The sequence below is a fragment of the Zalophus californianus genome, chromosome 3 (genome assembly GCF_009762305.2).
Source record: "Zalophus californianus isolate mZalCal1 chromosome 3, mZalCal1.pri.v2, whole genome shotgun sequence".
NCBI lineage: Eukaryota > Metazoa > Chordata > Mammalia > Carnivora > Otariidae > Zalophus > Zalophus californianus.
Genome location: NC_045597.1, coordinates 104,371,046 through 104,390,481, shown reverse-complemented (window position 1 = coordinate 104,390,481; position 19,436 = coordinate 104,371,046). Strand labels below are relative to the sequence as shown.

The 19,436-nt window shown below is 38.6% G+C and overlaps 1 protein-coding gene across 1 annotated transcript in view; it reads right to left on the bottom strand.

Moving 5' to 3' along the window:
* THSD7B (thrombospondin type 1 domain containing 7B) overlaps positions 1-19,436 on the bottom strand; it is a 772,830-nt gene that overhangs the window by 20,837 nt on the left and 732,557 nt on the right. The window contains exons 18-20 of the mRNA XM_027590003.2: positions 18,307-18,422; positions 16,095-16,212; positions 1,629-1,774 (exon numbers count right to left, since the gene is read on the bottom strand). Coding sequence (XP_027445804.2) covers positions 1,629-1,774; positions 16,095-16,212; positions 18,307-18,422 — 380 coding nt within the window. The remainder of the gene's footprint in view (positions 1-1,628; positions 1,775-16,094; positions 16,213-18,306; positions 18,423-19,436) is intronic.

The window sequence follows — 19,436 nt, the reverse complement described above, 5'->3', positions numbered from 1 at the left end:
GTTTGGGTAAGGTGTCCACCCTGGAACAATTAACTACAGATGTGTTTTTCAAGAGCTTTCCCTGGATTAAATGAACTGCAGAGTTTCTTCCTGGCTGGAGGTGCCAGTGAACAAGAAGCAGCTCATCTAGAAATCAGAAGCAGCTCTGAAATTTCTGGATGCACTTGCTGCTAGGGTCTCCCAGGGCCTCCGAGCCTGGGTATCTCCAATGGATGCTACGACCCCCAGCCCCAACTGGCAATTCTAAAGAAAATGTTCACAACCCACCACTCTTGCTCCCATGGTTCTGGCAAAAGCGCAGTATGTGACAGCAACATGAAACACTATATTTGGCATTTCCCCATAATGTTCCCATGGGACAAGTGGGCAGATTTGTGTGTTAAAAAAAAAAAAAAAATGGCTCCTGACACCCGAGAAGATAAAAAGGGAAGATACGAAAGAACAAGTAAGGTAGAGTAGTGGTTGTATGCCTGGCAAGACTTGGAGCAGGGGGTTTATCAGGCCTCCACCCTTCCCTCCCTCCCTTCTTTTTTCTCCCTTCCCCTGCAATGGGTCCCTGAATTCTTTGAGTTTATTTCCTCTACTCTGTCAACAGTCATCACTGCGCTATGGAAGAACATTCCTTCCATTTCCTTACTGGGATTCCAAGCAGGATTTACAAATTGCTCAAGATTTAGGAAAGAAGATTTTCGACTAGTGGACAAAGTATTCATACTTAAAGCCATTAGGTTACTATTGAATTAATGAGCATGGTTATCTTATTTTCTGTAAAAAGGAGACTGAACAAATGTACCACACATTTTTGTTCCTCTGGGACTTATTAAAATACATGGGCATTTAAGTCTGCAAGATAGTAATGCTGCATGGCAATGTCATCCTGACAAGAACACTAAACATCTCTGTGAGAATACTCTGATTTCTTAACGCATAATCACAATTATTGTTACCTAATTAAAATATGCTTTGGAATATGAACTGAAGAATAAACTAGTAAAATAAGAAAATAAAGAAAATCAATGTGCTTTTTCTTACACAAGAAACCACAGAGAAAATGCAGTAGAGGATCTTTGCTGATCCGGCAAAAGCTCTGGGTATGTGATATATGATGATGTTGCTAGGCATTTATATTTCAGGTCAATAAAAAAGTAATCAGTGAGGAAAATATAGTAGCCTTGGTTTGTGTAATAATGTTAAAATATAACTTTCCTACACTTTTGGTTTTCTGCCCATATGCAAGATTTTGTCTAAGCCTGCAAGTGCCTCTTTAAGAAATAGAGTCCACGGCAAGCTGTTCATTTCCATCGCATCAGGGTTTTGCCTAATTAAATAATACTTTGATATTTTCACCAAGCCTAGAACATAACACTGTATTCCGGAGAATGCCTAAGAGAATGAAAGTCCCATGACCCTGTTAGAATCAGTGCCTAATGAATTGCTATTTTCCCAGCAACACCACTTGGCATGAGGTTAAGTCATTTGGTTGTAGTTCTGCGTGTGCTCTATTGCATAAAAATACATTGTGCCAGACCCCTGGTGCCGTGAAATTTATTCCATCAGCACATAGGTTGACCAGACAAAGCTTTAGACATACTAAGAAGCATTTCCTTAAGTATTATTGCGTGACCTACCTCCAATTTACATGCGGACCAGTTGCCGAGGACCCAGCTGTAACAGGGTGTCACTGGGCAGGTTTTCTGCTGGGTCAGCTCTGTGGGACATGGTCGTCCTTCTCCTTGGGTTGGCATAATGATAAATCGAGTCCGGCTCATTCGACCTAAAATGATAAGGAAGGTGTTGGCTTTTGGTTTACAGGCTGGCTTAGTAAGGGAATTAAAAACCAGAATGTTGCCTTACATACAGTCTTCATTAAAATATGCTGAACTTTGTCACGTCTTGCTCTCAGCTTTTCTGCCATTTTAAGTTAGGTTTCTATGGACATGCAGTTATATAAGGTCTGCATAATGCTTAAGGTTTTGGAATTCTGTCTGCCTTCTACTTCTTTCGTCTTCCTAACTCCAAACTCTGTATTGTTGCCCAAATAGACTGATACTGTAAACATCGGGGGAATGCTAATTAATTCAACAAATATTAAGCTCCAAGATGATCCAGGCATCTTGCCATGTGCTAGGGATACAGGGATGAAATTTCCAGATGCAGCTTTTGCCCTCACAGACCTTGTATTTTAGGCCAAAATTAAAAATATTCAAAATAGAGTTGCATCTTTCTTGTGAGGTTCTAAATTAGCAAGTAGGGTAAAAATTGTACCCAACCCAAATTACCCTAGAAAATTCCTTAGGAAGGTGCCACCACAAGGTCTCCAGACTCTCTTTCAATTAATTCAATATGGACAATGGTCCTACAGTTTAGGGCCAAATTCCTTTTTCACTGAACACAAGATGAAGTTGTTGGCTTGTGTGAAGGAACCCGGATGTTTGAAAAAAACATGTTCAAATACTGGTATTCCAATTCATAAAAAAAAAAAAGGCAGTTGGTTAATAGGAATAGCAAAGGAAAGAGCAGGGTTCCCATGTCATTTTATGCCCACTCATAGGCAGCAGGTCATAAACCTATTAAAGGGGAATAGTGGACAGAATTTAAATGTCTGTGTTTCTCTCTTGCTCTCTCCCCCACTCACTCCTGTCTTAATCTTTCTTTGTTGATGAGATACTATGTGCAAGTAGTTTCATTACTATTGTCTGTGAATATAATGTCCTTCCACTGTTGTTATAAAGTTAACTATGTAATTGTATTTGTGATAAAAAAGAAAAACAGAGGGTTCCATGAGAGCATGTTATGGGGACATATGCCAGTCTGGGAGGCAATCACAACATTTCTGTGAGCAGCTGACCTTTGAGCAGAAATCTGAAAAAGTCAGCCAGACAGGATATACAGAACGTGAAGAAAGGGCATATGAAGAAGTCCTGAGATGCAAAGGAGCAAGCCACATTTGAGGAACTGACAGGAGGGCAACGTGGCCCAGAGGAATATTAGGTTGAGGTAGTGCTACTAAAGCTATTTAAAGTGCGGTCCTTTAGTTGATGTCAAAATTCTAGATTTATATGTTAAGAAAAATGGAAAGCTAGGGAGGACCTCGACACAGAATTCACTTGGAAGCCCTGGGTCGGAATAATTCTCAGATGCCCTCAAGTTCAGGGACAAGTAAGTGTGACTCACCTCTCAGTGGACTAGACCTCTTACTGGCTACCAGAAGATTATAGATTTTGTGGTAAACTAATTCCCTCTGAGAAAACCTTTGAGGAAAAAGTTTTGTTTTTTTTTTTAAATTAGGCTCCAGGCCCAGTGTGGAACCCAACATGGGGCTTGAACTTACCACCCTGTGATTGAGACCTGAGCCAGTATCAAGAGTCAAAAGCTTAACCGACTAAGCCACCCAGGCGCCCCTAGGAGGTTCCAATTACTGCATTCTTCATCCTTGAGGTTTAGGCTTCTGTCCCTAACATGGTGCTTCACATATATTAAACACTAACTGAATATCTGTTTAATTCATATTTTCATACATTGTCTACATGATATGTGGTATCTGAAAATGTGTGATGATATAGCAATACAATTACTGAGCAGGTACCAAATACTAAGGTAATATTCTAAATACTTAAATGCTGAAGAATAATAACAACCCTAAAGGAAAATTCTTCACATACTCTGGATAAGGAAAATGAGGGAGACTTTAACTCACTTGTCTATGGTCAAAAAAACTAGTAAGTCGCAAAACAGGATTCAAACTCAGTTTTTCTCCAGAGGCTGCTGTGTTAGCCCTGAGTTGAGAGAGCAAGGATAGCTACTTACCACGTTCTTTTATGGGAAGGTAAAATTTTGAGTCAAAAATGACACATGCTTGGTAAACAACAGAAGCGACCCATTCTTCTTGGGTAGAGTTCCTATGAAGACCATGTGTTTTTGATGTTCTACCCAGCATCACTCAAATCATACCAGTTGGACATCATTCATATGAAATGTTGTCCCTGTTTGGTGAATACATTTGGTTTAAGATTTTACATTAATTCTTGCTTAAATACTCGTCAGTTTTATTATAATCTTTATGTTTGTTCTCTTAACCTAAATAGCTATTACCCTAAATGTCATTATAATTGCTTTCTATTCTATCCATCACTGTAAGAATAGTAATAATACAGTGTTGCTTTTATCACAGTTAAAGAGGCTATATTTCATTATAACCAAATAATTTCAAGTTTGTTCTTGAATTGATGGCATGCAGATGGCCATTACTTTAGAACTATTTTAGTTATTTCTATTAAAGTGACAGATATCTTTGGCTGGACATAGAGGTGGGGGAACCTAATGTATTCAACAGAAAAAAAATGATGCTATTACTTTTTGAAATAATGAAGGTCTTAAAATCATTCATTGAAAGCACAGCCATATGTCTTCTCTGCCTTTTGCTATCCTAACACAAAAATAAGGTTTTCAAACAATGCCGATTACTACCAAGAACACATATTTAAAACCAAGGAGCTTAGGGTGCCTGGGTGGCTCAGATGGTTAAGCGTCTGCCTTCGGCTCAGGTCATGATCCCAGGGTCCTGGGATCGAGTCCCACATCGGGCTCCCTGATCCTTGGGGGACTGCTTCTCTCTCTCTCTGTCTGCTTCTCATGAATAAATAAATAAAATCTTAAAAAAAAATAAAAAAATAAAACCAAGGAGCTTATAATAATCCTACATTTTGAAGCATATTGCCATGTTTAAGTGGCTAATATTAAAGTTCAATGACAAAAATTTTGCTAATGAAGGCATGAGTATGTAAAAGGTTTCTGTGGGGGTACTTGATATCTTTTGAGTTTCTTTTTTATTATTATTATTTTATTTGTCAGAGAGAGAGAGCGCGCACAGGCAGGGGGAGCAGCTGGCAGAGGGAGATGCAGGCTCCCCACTGAGCAAGGAGGCAGACCTCTATTTCAGGACCCCAAGATCATGACCTGATCATGAGCTGAAGTCAGCCACTTAACCAACTGAGCCACCTAGGCACCCCTCTTTTTTCTCTTAAGTCAGGGATATTTGGGTTGTATTAAATTAAATAATCAGAGAAAGCACCCCCGAAATAAAGCACTCTTTCACAAATCCTGCAGTTGTAAATATTAAATCTAGCTGCATGGAATACATATGCTATCAATAAGGAGGCCTACCATCTCCAATGGTAGTGGTCTAAAATTGCCTGGGATTCCAAACATAAGACGGGATGGAATATGCAACCAAGCAATCTCTCTCAACACTGACGATTCTAAAAGGAACCCTTAAAATTGGGAGCCTAAAGAAATTGTTTTGGTGATAGTGAATTTTCTGGTTGGGGGAAAAGCAGTGTAAAATGTGGCCAAATTAAAGATATTTAAAGTTACAATGTGATACAGAATATAAGAGAAAGAGAATTAAAAAAAAATAGCTAATGTATGGTGAAAAGAAACCTGGACTTGGCATCAAAATTCTCTAGTTGGAAACAGTTCTCTCAATTTGACAGCTCGTAAATGATGTGACTACATGGAAGTATTTTAACTCCTCTGAACATGAATTTCCTCTTCTGTAAAATAAAGTATACAGAAAGTTCTTCCTATCTGAGAATAATTCACGCTGGGGAAATGCCACTTAACGATCCATCTGTTGCAATGGGAATTAAATTATTTTTAATAAAGTCTAAATGGGACTTTTTCTGGAACTAAAAAGTATGCAAGTGAGTTTACTTGATCTAATATCAACTACCACGTAGATGACAGTTGCAACAATATAATCATTAGGACAAATAATTAGCTATTAATATTTCTTATGTAATTTTATGATTACCCTATAAAAGATCCATTGTTTCATGACTGGCTTTTGCAGTTTGATCATCAGAGTCTTTGGCCTTCGACTCCCTTTTCATCAAGTTTCTCAAGAGCTCCCTTTAATCTTTGGTGTACAAACCGTTCCTTTTTGTATCCCTTTGTTTTGGGTACATACTCTATTTGCAGCTAGAGACTGACCAGCAAATACTCTGATGAAATGACAGAACATGTGTCAGTGGAGAAAGGTTGTTGGTTGGGGGATGGTTTCATAAATGGTCAGTTCACTAGTGAATATTTTGATATTATAAAGGCTTTGGCTTCCTTTAGAACTCAAAATTATGCTGACTCAGGTGAAAAGTACTGAAATGATGAGGATTCCTTAGGGTCATCTCACATGGGTTATATAAATAAAAAAATACCATATATAAACCACTTTATCAGTATATCTAAAATATAGCAGGTGGTTGTTAAAACTTCTTTTATTCGCCATTTATTTTAACAACTGTTATTTCATATCTATTTCTAGAACTGGTGTTGACTGCTTCTACTGGTATTCTACTAGGCTTATGATATGAAATGCATACAACTATGAAATCCCTAATGATTCTGCCTGGTCCCAACCCACCAAACCTCTTACACCGCAGCTTGGATTCCTTCTGCCCTCAGAGTAAGAGTGAAGATTGCTACCATGCATATCCCGATGCTTCCAATCTGAAAATGGGGGCATTTTCTTGGACATTCTGTCTGTATTCCTCTTGTTTGGGTTTATGTTTTTCAGTAAAAGATAGAGGACTAGGGCTCTATTTGGAAACTGAATTCAATAGTAGCTATAGATAAGATGTTTAACAAGCAATGCCAATGAGATGTAAAAACAAAAATCGACTGTGTTCATCTACACTTCAGGCTATAAAAGATAGAAAAGCACTCCCTTACAAAATATGTTTCCGATTTAATAAAGACCCAAATTACAGTAGGGTAGGTTTGCTAGCAATTCTTGGAGGCTTTTCCTCTCCTCCCTTGAGGAATATTGGGAACTCACTATGAGCAACAGTGATATTGGGTCTACTATTAAATTAGCAATAATTACTTGCAATGAAGAAAAAAGAATTGCATGGTAAGAATGCCAAAAAAAAAAAAAAAAGACAGTGAGGTACATGAATGGTAACACAAACACACACCCCACACACACCCAAAGCGAGGCCTATATTGGTACCTACATATAGGTTTAAAGCATATTGGACCAGATCACACTCCCACTGAAGTATTCAGACTTCACTCTGGGGCCCCACTGACAAAGGGGATGTGGAAAATGTAAGCAGTAAAAAAACCTCACAAAGCTGTCAGTTTGTCAATTTATAAATTTATAAAAGGAAATAGAGTCAATACAGTGGTTCTCTGACCAGACTTACAGATCCAAGGAGCCAGCCATCATATACCTTTATAGTGGCACGTTTTAAACAATAGTTCTTCTGCGGCCCTGACATACGGTCATTGGCTTAACTAAAAATTATGGTTTTGATAGGTCTGGACAGTTTGAATATGACCAAACAGTGCAAAGTATATATATAGGGGAAAGTGGAAAAGGAAATACAAGAATAATGAGCAACAAAGAACATACCTATTTAACCTTAAATAGTTCATTAACTAAAATATCTGAGCAATTTAGATGAACATAACCCATAAACCTCAATGCACTGCAGACATGTAACTATAACAACAGTAGTATAAAGGAGTCACTTTGAGCTTATAGCCTGTCATTTGAATATTATGACTGGTTTGCTTTCTACCTGGGCGTTACTTCTTTTGAATAGGAAATTGAGGTTTCAAGGCTGACATCTACAAGGGATTGGCCAACTTACACCAGAAAGATTGGGGCTCAATGTCACTAACCTCAAGTTGACGGTGGTCCTTTCTGATGTGCACCCAACGACTAGGTTACTTAATACTGTGTTTCCACTTTTAGGTATTTCCTCCTATGGATTTATTCTTAAGCTTTTGGTGCCCGCTACTTAATATTAGTAACAAATACTAGCAGATGGCAAAATAAATGAAAAAGAAGCCAGCGGATACTAACAAAAACCTCATTAATAGCTGGTCATGTCAATCTATTAATCAATTTTTATCACATATGTCTCTGGTTAAGACAACTTATTGTATAATACCTTTTGTCATTATAAAAGTATTCCTTGTTATGGAGGGGAGGGACTAAGTTACTTAAGTGAATACAATGTGCTATGATACAGAGGTAATATAGCATATTCTTGCTTAGTTCTTTTCCCTTCCTTATCCTGCTTGCTTGGCTCTCCCTTCCCGAGAGCACCTGTTCTCCCTACTACCCTCAAATAAATCACTTCAACAAGAATCCCAATCTCAGACTCTGCTTAACACACATTTATTAATATTCTCACTTCATAGTTAAAAGAGAAGTTAAAATATTTCTTTTGCAAAATCACACAACTCAGAGAAGTTAAAATATTTCTTTTGCAAAATCACACAACTAGCAAGATTAGAATAAAGATCTATCTTACTCTAAAAGCATGTGCTTCGCAAAGGTTTTCATCTGGTCCAAGTCAGGTATCAGATGCTGTGCTGTAATTGTTAGGCCACTTGGACAAGTCTGAAATGTGTACTGAGGTCTACCCTGTGCAACAAATGTGTTGCCTGTATCCATATATTTCAAATTTTCCTTTGGTAAAATATAGTTATAATTATAGTACTAACATCATCTTCCACTCTGAAAGCTCTTTATTTGTTTTAGGGTAGTTGTCAGTAAATTTCTGAAAGCAGTGGAAAGTTACATTGTCTAAAATGTTCAGTTAATTTCACGGGCTCTTTATACTGGAATCTACTGTTTAATTCTCTTAACAAGTATCACTTATAGGCACCAGGCTGGCTCAGTTGGTAGAACATGTGACCTTTGATTTCAGGGTTGTGAGTTTGAGCCCCACTTGTGTGTGGAGTTTAAAAACAAAACAAAACAAAAAAAACTTGAAAAAAATACTGCCTAGATTTTTTATCCAAGTTTAAGTGTAAACATTGTTTAATATACACTCTGGTGGTCATGGATTTGGGATCAATGTTATTTTTTTTAAATTTTATTTTATTATGTTTTGTTATCAATGTTATTTTCTAATGTAACAGAGTGGGGAAAAATTTTGGCCTTGATCTGCAACCTAAAGACTGATCTTTGGCCTGTGGTTGGCATTGTTAGAGATGGAAGATATGGTAACAGTTCTGCACTCAGAGATATGGTCCAAGGGTTTCCCCTACAGAGGGATTCTTTGGCCTATCTGAAAATTGCTGCAGGCATCCGGATACCTGTCATCCTAGAGAACACTCAAGTTAGGCAAGATAAAGATTCCATAAGCCTTTCACAGTAAAGTAGACTAGTCTAAGACCTGACCATCTATCTGGGAATGAGGTCAGCTAAGCAAGAAATAACAAGACCACAGTTTTAGAGATCACGGATCCTGATAGGTGTTTCAAGGACAGAAGATTAGGCACCTTTGGCTTTGCTTGGAAATAAAGAGCTTCAGACTTCTCTGTAGTGTGTTCTAGCCGCTCATCTCCACTTCCACTCTCAACAAACATATTTCAGTCCCATTAAAAGCTAACAAAACGTGATAGACCACTGTAAAAACCTTTATACAGCAGAAATACCCCAATAAGGAGCTCCCCATGTGACGCAAAAGGAGAAGGGCAGAGAGAGTGATTTTGGCCATCCTGCAGCTACTGTGTCCATCAGAGTCACACCTTTCCTAGGTAATATTGGCTCCCTGCAGCTACGTTCCAATTGATGGGCTAGATAATATGTGACATGACCGATTAGGAAACAAGTATACATTTAGGAGGCTTAAAATTCTGGGGGACTTCTTAAAACCCTTACTGCCCTTTGTGTTCCAATCTGAGATCCATTTCCTCTGCTTATTTTTAAATATACCTATAAATTATGAGAATTTTTATAAAGAGATACACAGGACCATGAACATAACATGAACATTTATAAGTACAGTGTCAGATGCAAAGGGGCAAAATAGAACAAATAGAGCTTTGGAGACACCTAAACATGGCTTTGAATCTTTCCTCCATAACTGACAAGCTACATGACCTTGAGCAGCTTACTTGTTTATCAACTCACTTGTAAGGTTATGCCTATATACTTTGTGGTATTGTAAAAAGTTACTAAAACACTTCGGGCTCCAATAATTGTGCCTTTGACCAACAGATGTTAAAAAGTAATTATTCTAACATTTCATCAGTTTACAGATAAAAAGTAGTGGGAGTTCTGCAAAGACTAGTTCAAAGACCTACAACTTGCCGTTGGAAAAGCCAGCTCGAAAACTCAGATCTCCTGGTTTCTTGTTCAGTCTTTTGTTTTCCCCATTCTACCATTCTATAATTTAGCTTCTTATTCTCTTGTCATAGGAACAAATTACTTGATATAACAAATAAGTTTGAAATGTTATAACTATTGCACTGTGCCTAATCAAGGATACCACAGTGATCACATTTTATACAGACACTAAAACTGAAGGTTACCAGCTTACCTTTGCTTAAAAAGAAAAAAAAAAAGCCAGAAAAATCAAAAAGTTGGGGTACTTTGGAGTTAATACAAAATTATTTTTGCATTATAGGCCAGAGTTGACAAAAATTATATGTCATCTGGGAAACACAGAATCAGGCTGATTACATAATGTAGGAAACAAACTCATATACAGTGAATTAAAAAATACAAAATAGCAAAAAGAAATCACAGTTTGGGATTAATAACATTCTTAGAGTGTTATCAGTTAAATAATAATTATGAATAATTCATGATATGCTAAATTTAGGGAGTTCTACATTCCACTGAACTGATGAAAATTCAACAAAGAACATGACTAATCCAAATATTAAGCTCTTCTATTACAAGCTTTGATCTTTGAAATCTATCTAAAAAGATCCCTTAGTGGAAGCTTAGAATCAGTCTCTCTCTGACGTGAAATAAATTGGATTCAAACTGTTCTGACCTTGAAATCTTTAACATAATTAGAAAGTATATGCCAAGCATCAGGTATACATTAAAGAGGCAATCCAGACACTTGGAGAATAAAGGTAGAGCTCATTTCAGAATCTCTCCCCAGATCAATGTAGTTCTGTGGATTTGATAGTGAAGTGTGGCTCATGGGGGGAGCATCTGGGGCATCTAGCACACCAGCATTTGCCTGACAGCCAGCGAATTCATAAACTGAGACAATTGTGTGAACTTTTTTGCCTTTGATAAAGAAGTCAGCAGAGAGCCGCAGGTGCTGGAGTAAGACTCCCATGCAACATGCTTGCTCACTTTAATGTGACTAAATAAACTATCTCCTCTCATGGTTTCTGCCCCATTGCCACCAACAGTTGGAAAAATGAAAGTGGCTCATACAAAAGACAGATGCTGGCACACTGTCTCAGAAGGGACAAGGTACAGATGCTTTTCGACGATAGCTTCCAACCCTTTCAACTCCAGACTTTGGTCTCTTTTTAAGAAACATATTCATCTGTGCCATACATTTTTGCTTTTGATGATCGCTGTTTGCTTATTGCTTTTAGGTTGTGCTGCATGAGGATTAAGGCATGATCTAAATACATAATTCTCTCATTTTGGAAACATTACTATCTGCCTGTGTGGGGGTGGTTGATGATCCGGGAAGAGTGGTGCTCTAAGACTGGGGCTGGAACCGGAGGGGTTTGGGGGCTGTGGGGTATAATGTAATGTAACCACAAAGGCTCTCTGCAATATCCTGAGGGTGGGCGCTTAGAAATTCTAAGGCCATGTGTCCTATTCTTCTTTGTACTGTTCAGTGTATTTGTTAAGATTGAAACTGGGGACAAATGTAATTAGAAAAATAGTTATTTTTAGGTTTTTGTCTGTAGGACCTGACCGAGGCTTCAATGTAACGGGTAGTCAAAAAATGCTTGTGAGGTTGAGTAAGAGCAGCCTCCTAAAGAAAACACCAGTTATAAGAGTGGTGGCACCTTGTCATTCAATGTTGACCTAAATATCACCTCTTCAGGGGCCTTTCTTCCCCCATCCCTCACTCCCTTGCAAAAACTTGTTCTCCTTATTCTCCATCACATGATCTGTTTTGGTTTCATTGTGGACATCGGTTATTTTTGTGTTTATATCCTCATTTATTTGCTGTCTTGTCATCACCTCCAATTTCCCACCAGAACATTCACTGTATGATGGCGGGGGGCTCTGTTTGCCTGGGAGCCTTTCTGTTCCCTATGGTGTGGCCTCAGCTGTTGGGAGAACGCCTGACACTCAGAAAGCATCCAATGAATATTTGCAAAACATATGAATATACTTCTACAGTCCTGCCTTCAAGAACAGATGTCTAAATAGCATGGTCACCATATAATTTATTTTTCACAATTGCCACTTTTGACAATGAAAGAAGACACTGTTAGGTGTCAGGATAATAGTTATAAACTTTATAAATCTTTGTTGAATGAATAAAGAAACACGGAATACACACACATTTAGATCACTGGAGGGTCTGACAGATATCAGGATTATGGAATATATTTTTAAAGGTATAATTACATATGACAATTCAGGAGATCAAGACATCTAAAGATCAAGAAGAGTCCCAAGAAGATATCCTAACAGACCCTTAGAAACTAGCTGGAGGTGATTTATAACTAGTGCTATATTGAATGCCCATGAATAGTATTTAGATGACTTTCAAGTCCTTTATGCAACTTGATTTCTCCAAGTAGTTAACATTCCTTCCCCAGGACCACTGGTACCTTAGTTCGCACAATGACTTCCTTAGGAAATCTTTGATTGTTTCTCTTTGTTTATTATTCTAGGGCTTAGAAAAGGTGAATTTAAGTTCACACTCTAATTACCTAGAATTCTCCAATAGTGGGATTCAGATTTGGAAAGGTTTTTCTTTTGTTTGTTTTTGTCTTTCTAATAGACAAACAGGGGCTGCTGAGTCTACAGTACTAACAGAACTGCTTGAAAACTTAAATACTTGAATACTAAACTTAAAATTAAGGGTCTTATTTTCAAAGGTAGTGTATTAGCCTAACACGGAGATCTGTCATGTTTCAGTGACTTGGTACAGTGGCAGAATTAGGGTTGCCAGGCAAAAATAATAATCAACAGATCTGTCTCCTTTGCATTGAACACATTCTTGGGTAAGGGTACCTAAGACGTATGCATTTAGTTAGAGGGTGAGGAAAACATCCACTGGCAGGGTTTGGCTGCCTTTGGGCTCATGATCCAGTATGCAGGCTCTTCCCCTATGATGCAGAACAACATGGGCAATGACAGATATTAACTGAAATTCTTCCAGTGTGTCAGGTACTGTGCTCATGGGAACTGGGGGGATTTACCCATGAAGAACCTAAACAGGGTCTTTGGCCCCTCAGACATTCAGACATTACAACTGATTCAATTCTTGCATAAGAAGAACAGTAGGAGGCAGTAGTGGGGTGATGGTAAGGTGCTCCACATAAGGCAAAGTAGCACACACTGAAGGATGTGACTGAAATAGCCTGTATTAGAGCAAAGAGAGCCAAGGTATCAGTGGAGGGTGATGGGCATAGAGAGGCAGGCACGGGTGAGATCCCACGGGTCCTTGTGGACCATGCTTACGGTTTGGGACCTCATCCTTTCTCTACTTTTCCATGCTACCCTTTACCTCTGTACAAGAGACACCGCCCAGAAACCCGTGGGGACAAGACTGCAGTGTTTATAGCTGTGGAATAAACCAGGGTGAGTCACTGCCGGAGGAGGAGCAACCAGCTGTTCTGACAAAAGACATCACTAATGTGAAAAACACCTTTCATTTGTATGAGTCTATAGTGAACTCACCGACATACAATATTACTTCTTTGCTTGTTTATTGTCTATTGTCCCTCAACTACATAGCAACTCCACGAGAAGAGGGCAAGTGTCTACCTCCCACCCACTGCTGCCCCCCAACATGTTGAACTAGAACTGACACATGGGTAGTTGTTTAATGGATAAATGGCTCTTAAGTCAGTAAGAAGACAATTGTTCAAATTTGCATTTTAAAAATACCCTTAGGCTGTGATTATGATGTATGGATTTGAAGTGGGGTAAAAGGATGAGAAATGTGATTGGGAGACAGAGTGCCTAAGTCTATAGAATAATCCTTGACAGATCCTAGGGAGTCTCCAATGACCCTCTCTACTACTGGGAGCTAAGAAGATGGAGATGAAAATTAACATGCAAATAAACACCCAGGATGTGTGTCAGTTACGGCACTAGGTGTTCATATACGTCATACTACTTAATTCTCAAACCAAAACACCTCCAGTGTGCATGCATTCTATTTTATAGATAAAGCAGCTGAGAATCAGATTAATTTGCCTAAACAGCTGCAATTTGAACCTAGATTTACCCAACTTTAAAGTGGATGCCCAACTGGAAACTATACCATGCTGCCGATCAGAATATTTGAGGAACAGTCAGTCAATCACTGAAAACTTGAGATTCTTCATTTGGTTTCCTGAGGTTCTTTGAGAGCACGAGCTCTCAACTGTGCAGGAAACGGCATGTCATTATTGGACATTGTGACTCTCATATTTTCATTGTGAGTGATGCTCTTTGCAGAAGTAGTTTTCAATTTCCTTAGCCACATTTTCCTAATACAGATCCTGACTACCGTTTTCAGCTCTACTGTTACCAAAACCTGATAGCTGAGTTCACACATGAGCCCCTTTTCCATGATGCATCCTACCTCAGTTCCTTAGATAATCCCAACTGAGGCAGAGAATTATCTGCAACTCCAGCACATTCATTTGGGAGTAGCCTAGAAATGAGCCTATGTCCTAGTGGTCCAGTCACTTCTAGAAACCTGCCCCAAATACTTTTGTTTGGCAATCAAATCCAGGTCTTGGTGTATCCTCCTCCCATTTTGATTCCATGACTCCTGCAACTTGCAGTTCTTCCCTTCTCTTCTGCTTAGTGCCTAACCATACAACAAGATTTTTCCCTCGGGCCCTACTCCAAATATCTGACATCTACCTTGTGATAAAGTAGAACTCTCTATCAGAACCGCAGTCCTATCCTAGACCACAGGTCTGTGCTTTCCAATTATTTTCTTGTGCTCTTTTCCACGGACAATGTCTGGGTCCCCACTTTAGTCTGGTGCTGGAGTGCTATCTATATATCCATTTGCCTAGCTTCTGAGTATCCCTGCCTTTCGTTCCTTGCCACTGTATATCATTTGCCCACTGAAATCCTGGGAACTTGTGGTAATGGTTGCTATCTGTTCACCACAGATTTATACTCCTTTCCCCCCATAGTGAACACTATCGCTGAGAAGTGACTGGCCATCTAGAAACTACATTTGCTGCCCGACCATCTTGCATTGAGCTGGGAACATGGGACGAAATTTTGTATAATAGAGATGGGAGGGATGTATGTTACCTGCATAGAGCCAACGGGAAGGCACCCTCTAGAGAAAACTGGTTATGTTAAAGTGGCAGATCCTCCATCAACCTGTGTTCTTGATTGACTTTTTAAAGTGCAAACAACCCCTTCTTTTATGTGAGTGAAAAATTAGTCTCTAGTTTGGGATATTAAGCCATTGTGATTTGGGGGTTCGTCTGACACAAGATTACTTATATAATACATACTTCTTCCAAAAACCATGGAGGCCAATATTTTGTTGAGCTTATGACTTTTTTTTTTTTTTTTTTTTTTTTTTTTTAGAATGGGGGCTGGCTGGAGCGAGAGGGAAAGAGAGAATCTTAAGCAGGCTCCACACCTCCAGCACAGAGCACTGAGATCATGACCTGAGCCGAACTCAAGATTTGGATGCTAAACTGACTGAGCCACCCAGGTACCCTGAGTTTATGACCTTTGGAAAAACACTGTCTCACTGGGCTAGCAGTTCTTTTAGTGTCTGCCACTGTGGCCAGGTCAGGTTTGCAACCTCTACCTCGACAGAAAGGACTGATACAAGGCAAGTTCTCTCTCTCTTCCCCTCTGGGTCAGCCTCACATTGCTTCCGCCAACTGGCCAACATGCCTTATGCCCATTTGTCAAGTTATGGCATACAGAAAGGTATCTAAAAACCAAACTGTTGAGGCACCTAGGTGGCTCAGTCGGTAAACCAACTGACTCTTCATCTCAGCTCGGGTCTTGATCTCAGGGTTGTGAGGTTCAAGATGCACACTGGGCTCCGCACTGGGCATGGTGCCTACTTTAAAAAATTAAAATTAAAAAAAAATTAATAAAAAAAATAAAAACCAAACTGTTTAGTGGGGACAAACATAGGGAACCCAAATACCTCCATGGCCACAAGTCTTTGAACATTCTGTCCAAGCTGTCCACCCTGAGAGCTGACAGTTGACCACACATTCCACCAGGCAGTGAATGCTCATTCTCTGGGGCTTCTCCAAGTTACGCTGCAGATGAAAATAAAATACACTTTTATTGCAGAAATCCTATCACTTCAAATCAAATCACTATCCTTTCATGGGAAAGACTTTATTCTATGATAATAATCTTTCTACATCTTTGTATGGAAAAATATCTTTTCTTATAAAAATTGGTGGCCGTCCTAGAAAATAGTTGGCCTAACTTCACAGAATAGAAAGTTGTTGGCCCAAATTTCTTTTTTTAAAGTCCTCAACTGTAGAATAGACCTGCAGTTAAGGTACTGGGAAAGCAGACAGTTATGTGAAACAGAAATCTGTCCTCGCTTAGTGTTAAATTCAGGTACCTTGCACTTCTGGATAGGCCAAGAGTACAAAGAGAGCTCAAAATTAACAGCTAGCCAGCTAAAAAAATAAATAAGAATAAAAACAGAATCAACAACCCAGCTATGCTCATTAAAAAACACCTATTAGGTTGAAAACATAACCGTACTCTAAATCATGAGAAAAATTGGTGATATGGTTTATTTTCCTCTTGTCCTCTCTTAAACCAGCATGGAGGCAAAAATCTATAGATTTTTCTAATGGCCAAACTAGAAGAGATCTTTGTGAAAGAAATCATCTAAGAAACACAGAAAGAATAATGAAAAATCTTGCTACAGAAATCACAGACTATTTGCTTATTTAGGAAAACTCTGACATTCAACACATGTTAAGTGTTAGCAATGTCCACAACAAGCTAAAATGAATGATTATAGCATGATTATATGCTGCATAGGCAATAGAGAAATTACCACATGGGATCTTCAATCCATTTGAGATATATGGATACTCTAGATAGGTTAATAATTTGGGACTTCCTTAAACTAATATTCTTTAAATATTGAACATACGGTATTTGAAAAGCAGAGAAACTGATTTTTCTATTACTGAATAGTTTCTATCTCACTTTGTATCAAAAGAAAAGATTTATAACATACACCAAATGTACGATTTTTAGTTTATTTGGAATTGCTGTAGATTGGTGATTTATTTTTGCTAAAGCAGACAACTTTTGGAGAGACAGATTAAATGAAATGTTAAGATAAAGCACTGACACTTGGTGGACAGAACTCTGCCCTGTCTTAGCCAGTGTTAGAATTTCACCAAAGGGGATGTCCAATTTCAGATGGCTTTTTCTCAGTGTTACTGTCTCGGGCTGTCCTGTTGGTTTAGAGAGCCATTTTTTTAATTCTTAATAGGAGAATACTTAAATCAGGATAGGTGAGAAAAATTTGATTTTGATTTTAATTCCACTTGTGGACTCCATCTATGTCAGGAGAAATGGGACCAATTTTCATTTTGCCCATTTGTTTAGGAAGCTTCTATGGAAGCCTGAGTTAACTGACCCTGAGTATTTTCAATTTATTCCAAAGACTGTGTTGGTGATTCTTCCAGTGTGACAGCACATGGTCATCGTTGTTTCTATTAAACTGTCCCCAGAGAGATTTTCACTCAGATGTTGGAAAGGAAATGCAACTTCTTTGGAACAGGTTTGACTACAGCTTTTGTCCAAGCTCTACATAGTTTATCACGGGAAAGAAAGGAACAATAACATTACAAAAATTCAGAACTCACTCATTGGAACTTGGCAGGGAGGCATTTTAACTTAGGTTGAGAAGAAAAATACGACTGTGCTATTTATCTAGCAATCATTTGCTAAGCAAATGAGCAGCATATTCTAATAGTAAGTGTCAGTGTTCATCTTATATGCAAGGCACAGTGTTCATATATGCAAATGAATTACCAGCCTAATACAGAGTCCTATCCAGATATTAAAGTCGCCTGATGTGAATAGTTTGTAGCAAGCAAGTACATCTACTTAAGTTCTTGAAAGTAATAAAAATAATTTTTTATTGAATCCATTTCCTCAGTGCAAAATGACCTTTCCTAGTCATTTTGACTAAGTTCAAAGGAATGAGGTATAACTGTCCCATACCAGTTACCTCTTACTCTAACTAAAGCTAAGCTTCAAGAGGCTTCAAGAAGGAATCAGAGTTTGACCTTTATATCAAGCATCAAGTTTGCAGCCTAATATTAAGAAACACAAATCCTCGAGTGTGAGATACAAATATAGCCAATTACCTGCTCACACTGGTCCACACTGACTGACTTGCCGTCACTGCGCACACAGCTCAGAAGGCGGGTCCTGACACCTCGTCCGCAGGTGGCATTTTCACTTAGCTGGCACGTGCTCCAATCTACAGGTACAGGATCACCACACCGAGTTTCAGAATTATGGTCATGTGAGCAAAATACAACAGACCTTTGATGATTTGCACTGGTGAGGAAGGACAGTATATATACATAACCCTACAGTCATTTCCAGGTGGCTTCAAAAAGCACCCTGCAATTCTTTTATTGCAAAACAAATAAGCAACCAAATAAAAGTGTGTCACCTTCCTAAGTTTGCTTTCTAAAAGTAAAAATCCAAACAGTTTGTTAGAGACCATGTCGCTATTGACTGAAGAGGAAGGGAAAGACACTCATCAGGATGGTAAAGGAAAACTAGTTTGGAATCCTCTGTTTGTGGGGGATAAGGAGAGAAAAGGGACCCAGAAACGATGCTACTCTTTGATGTAACTTGAAAATATTTTCAAGGAATAAATCCAATTATCTAAACAATTTCATACATTCAGTACAGTGGAGCTAAGACAGGTGCCTCAGAAAGGAAAGAGAGGTACCTCAGAAACTACATGATTATTACAGAAAGTCTATTTTTTTTCAAATTATTCTCTCATGAGGGAAGGTTTTATAGATTTAGATAGCTGCATTACAAACTAGATAACTGGGAGTTTGAACAAATTATCCCATAATTAACTGATTCTTTTTTTTTAAAGATTTATTTATTTGTCAGGGAAAGAGAGAGAGCACACAAGCAAGGTGAGTGGCAGGCAGAGGGAGAAGCAGGCTCCCTGCTGAGCAAGGAGCCCAATGCAGGACTCGATCCCAGGACCCTGGGATCAGGACCTGTACCAAAGGCAGGTGCTTAACGACTGAGCCACCCAGGCATCCCAATTAATCTGATTCTTAAAAAAACAAAACAAAACAAAAAAACCAAAAAAACAAAAACAAAAACAAAACTTACTTTTGGTCTAATTAGAAAGAATGCTCTTTGATGATAAACATTGAGAACCTCTTTAAAGACATTTTCAATGTTTGATAAGTGATCTATGAGTTTAATAGGAATAGTAAGCCCATATGTAATAAAATCA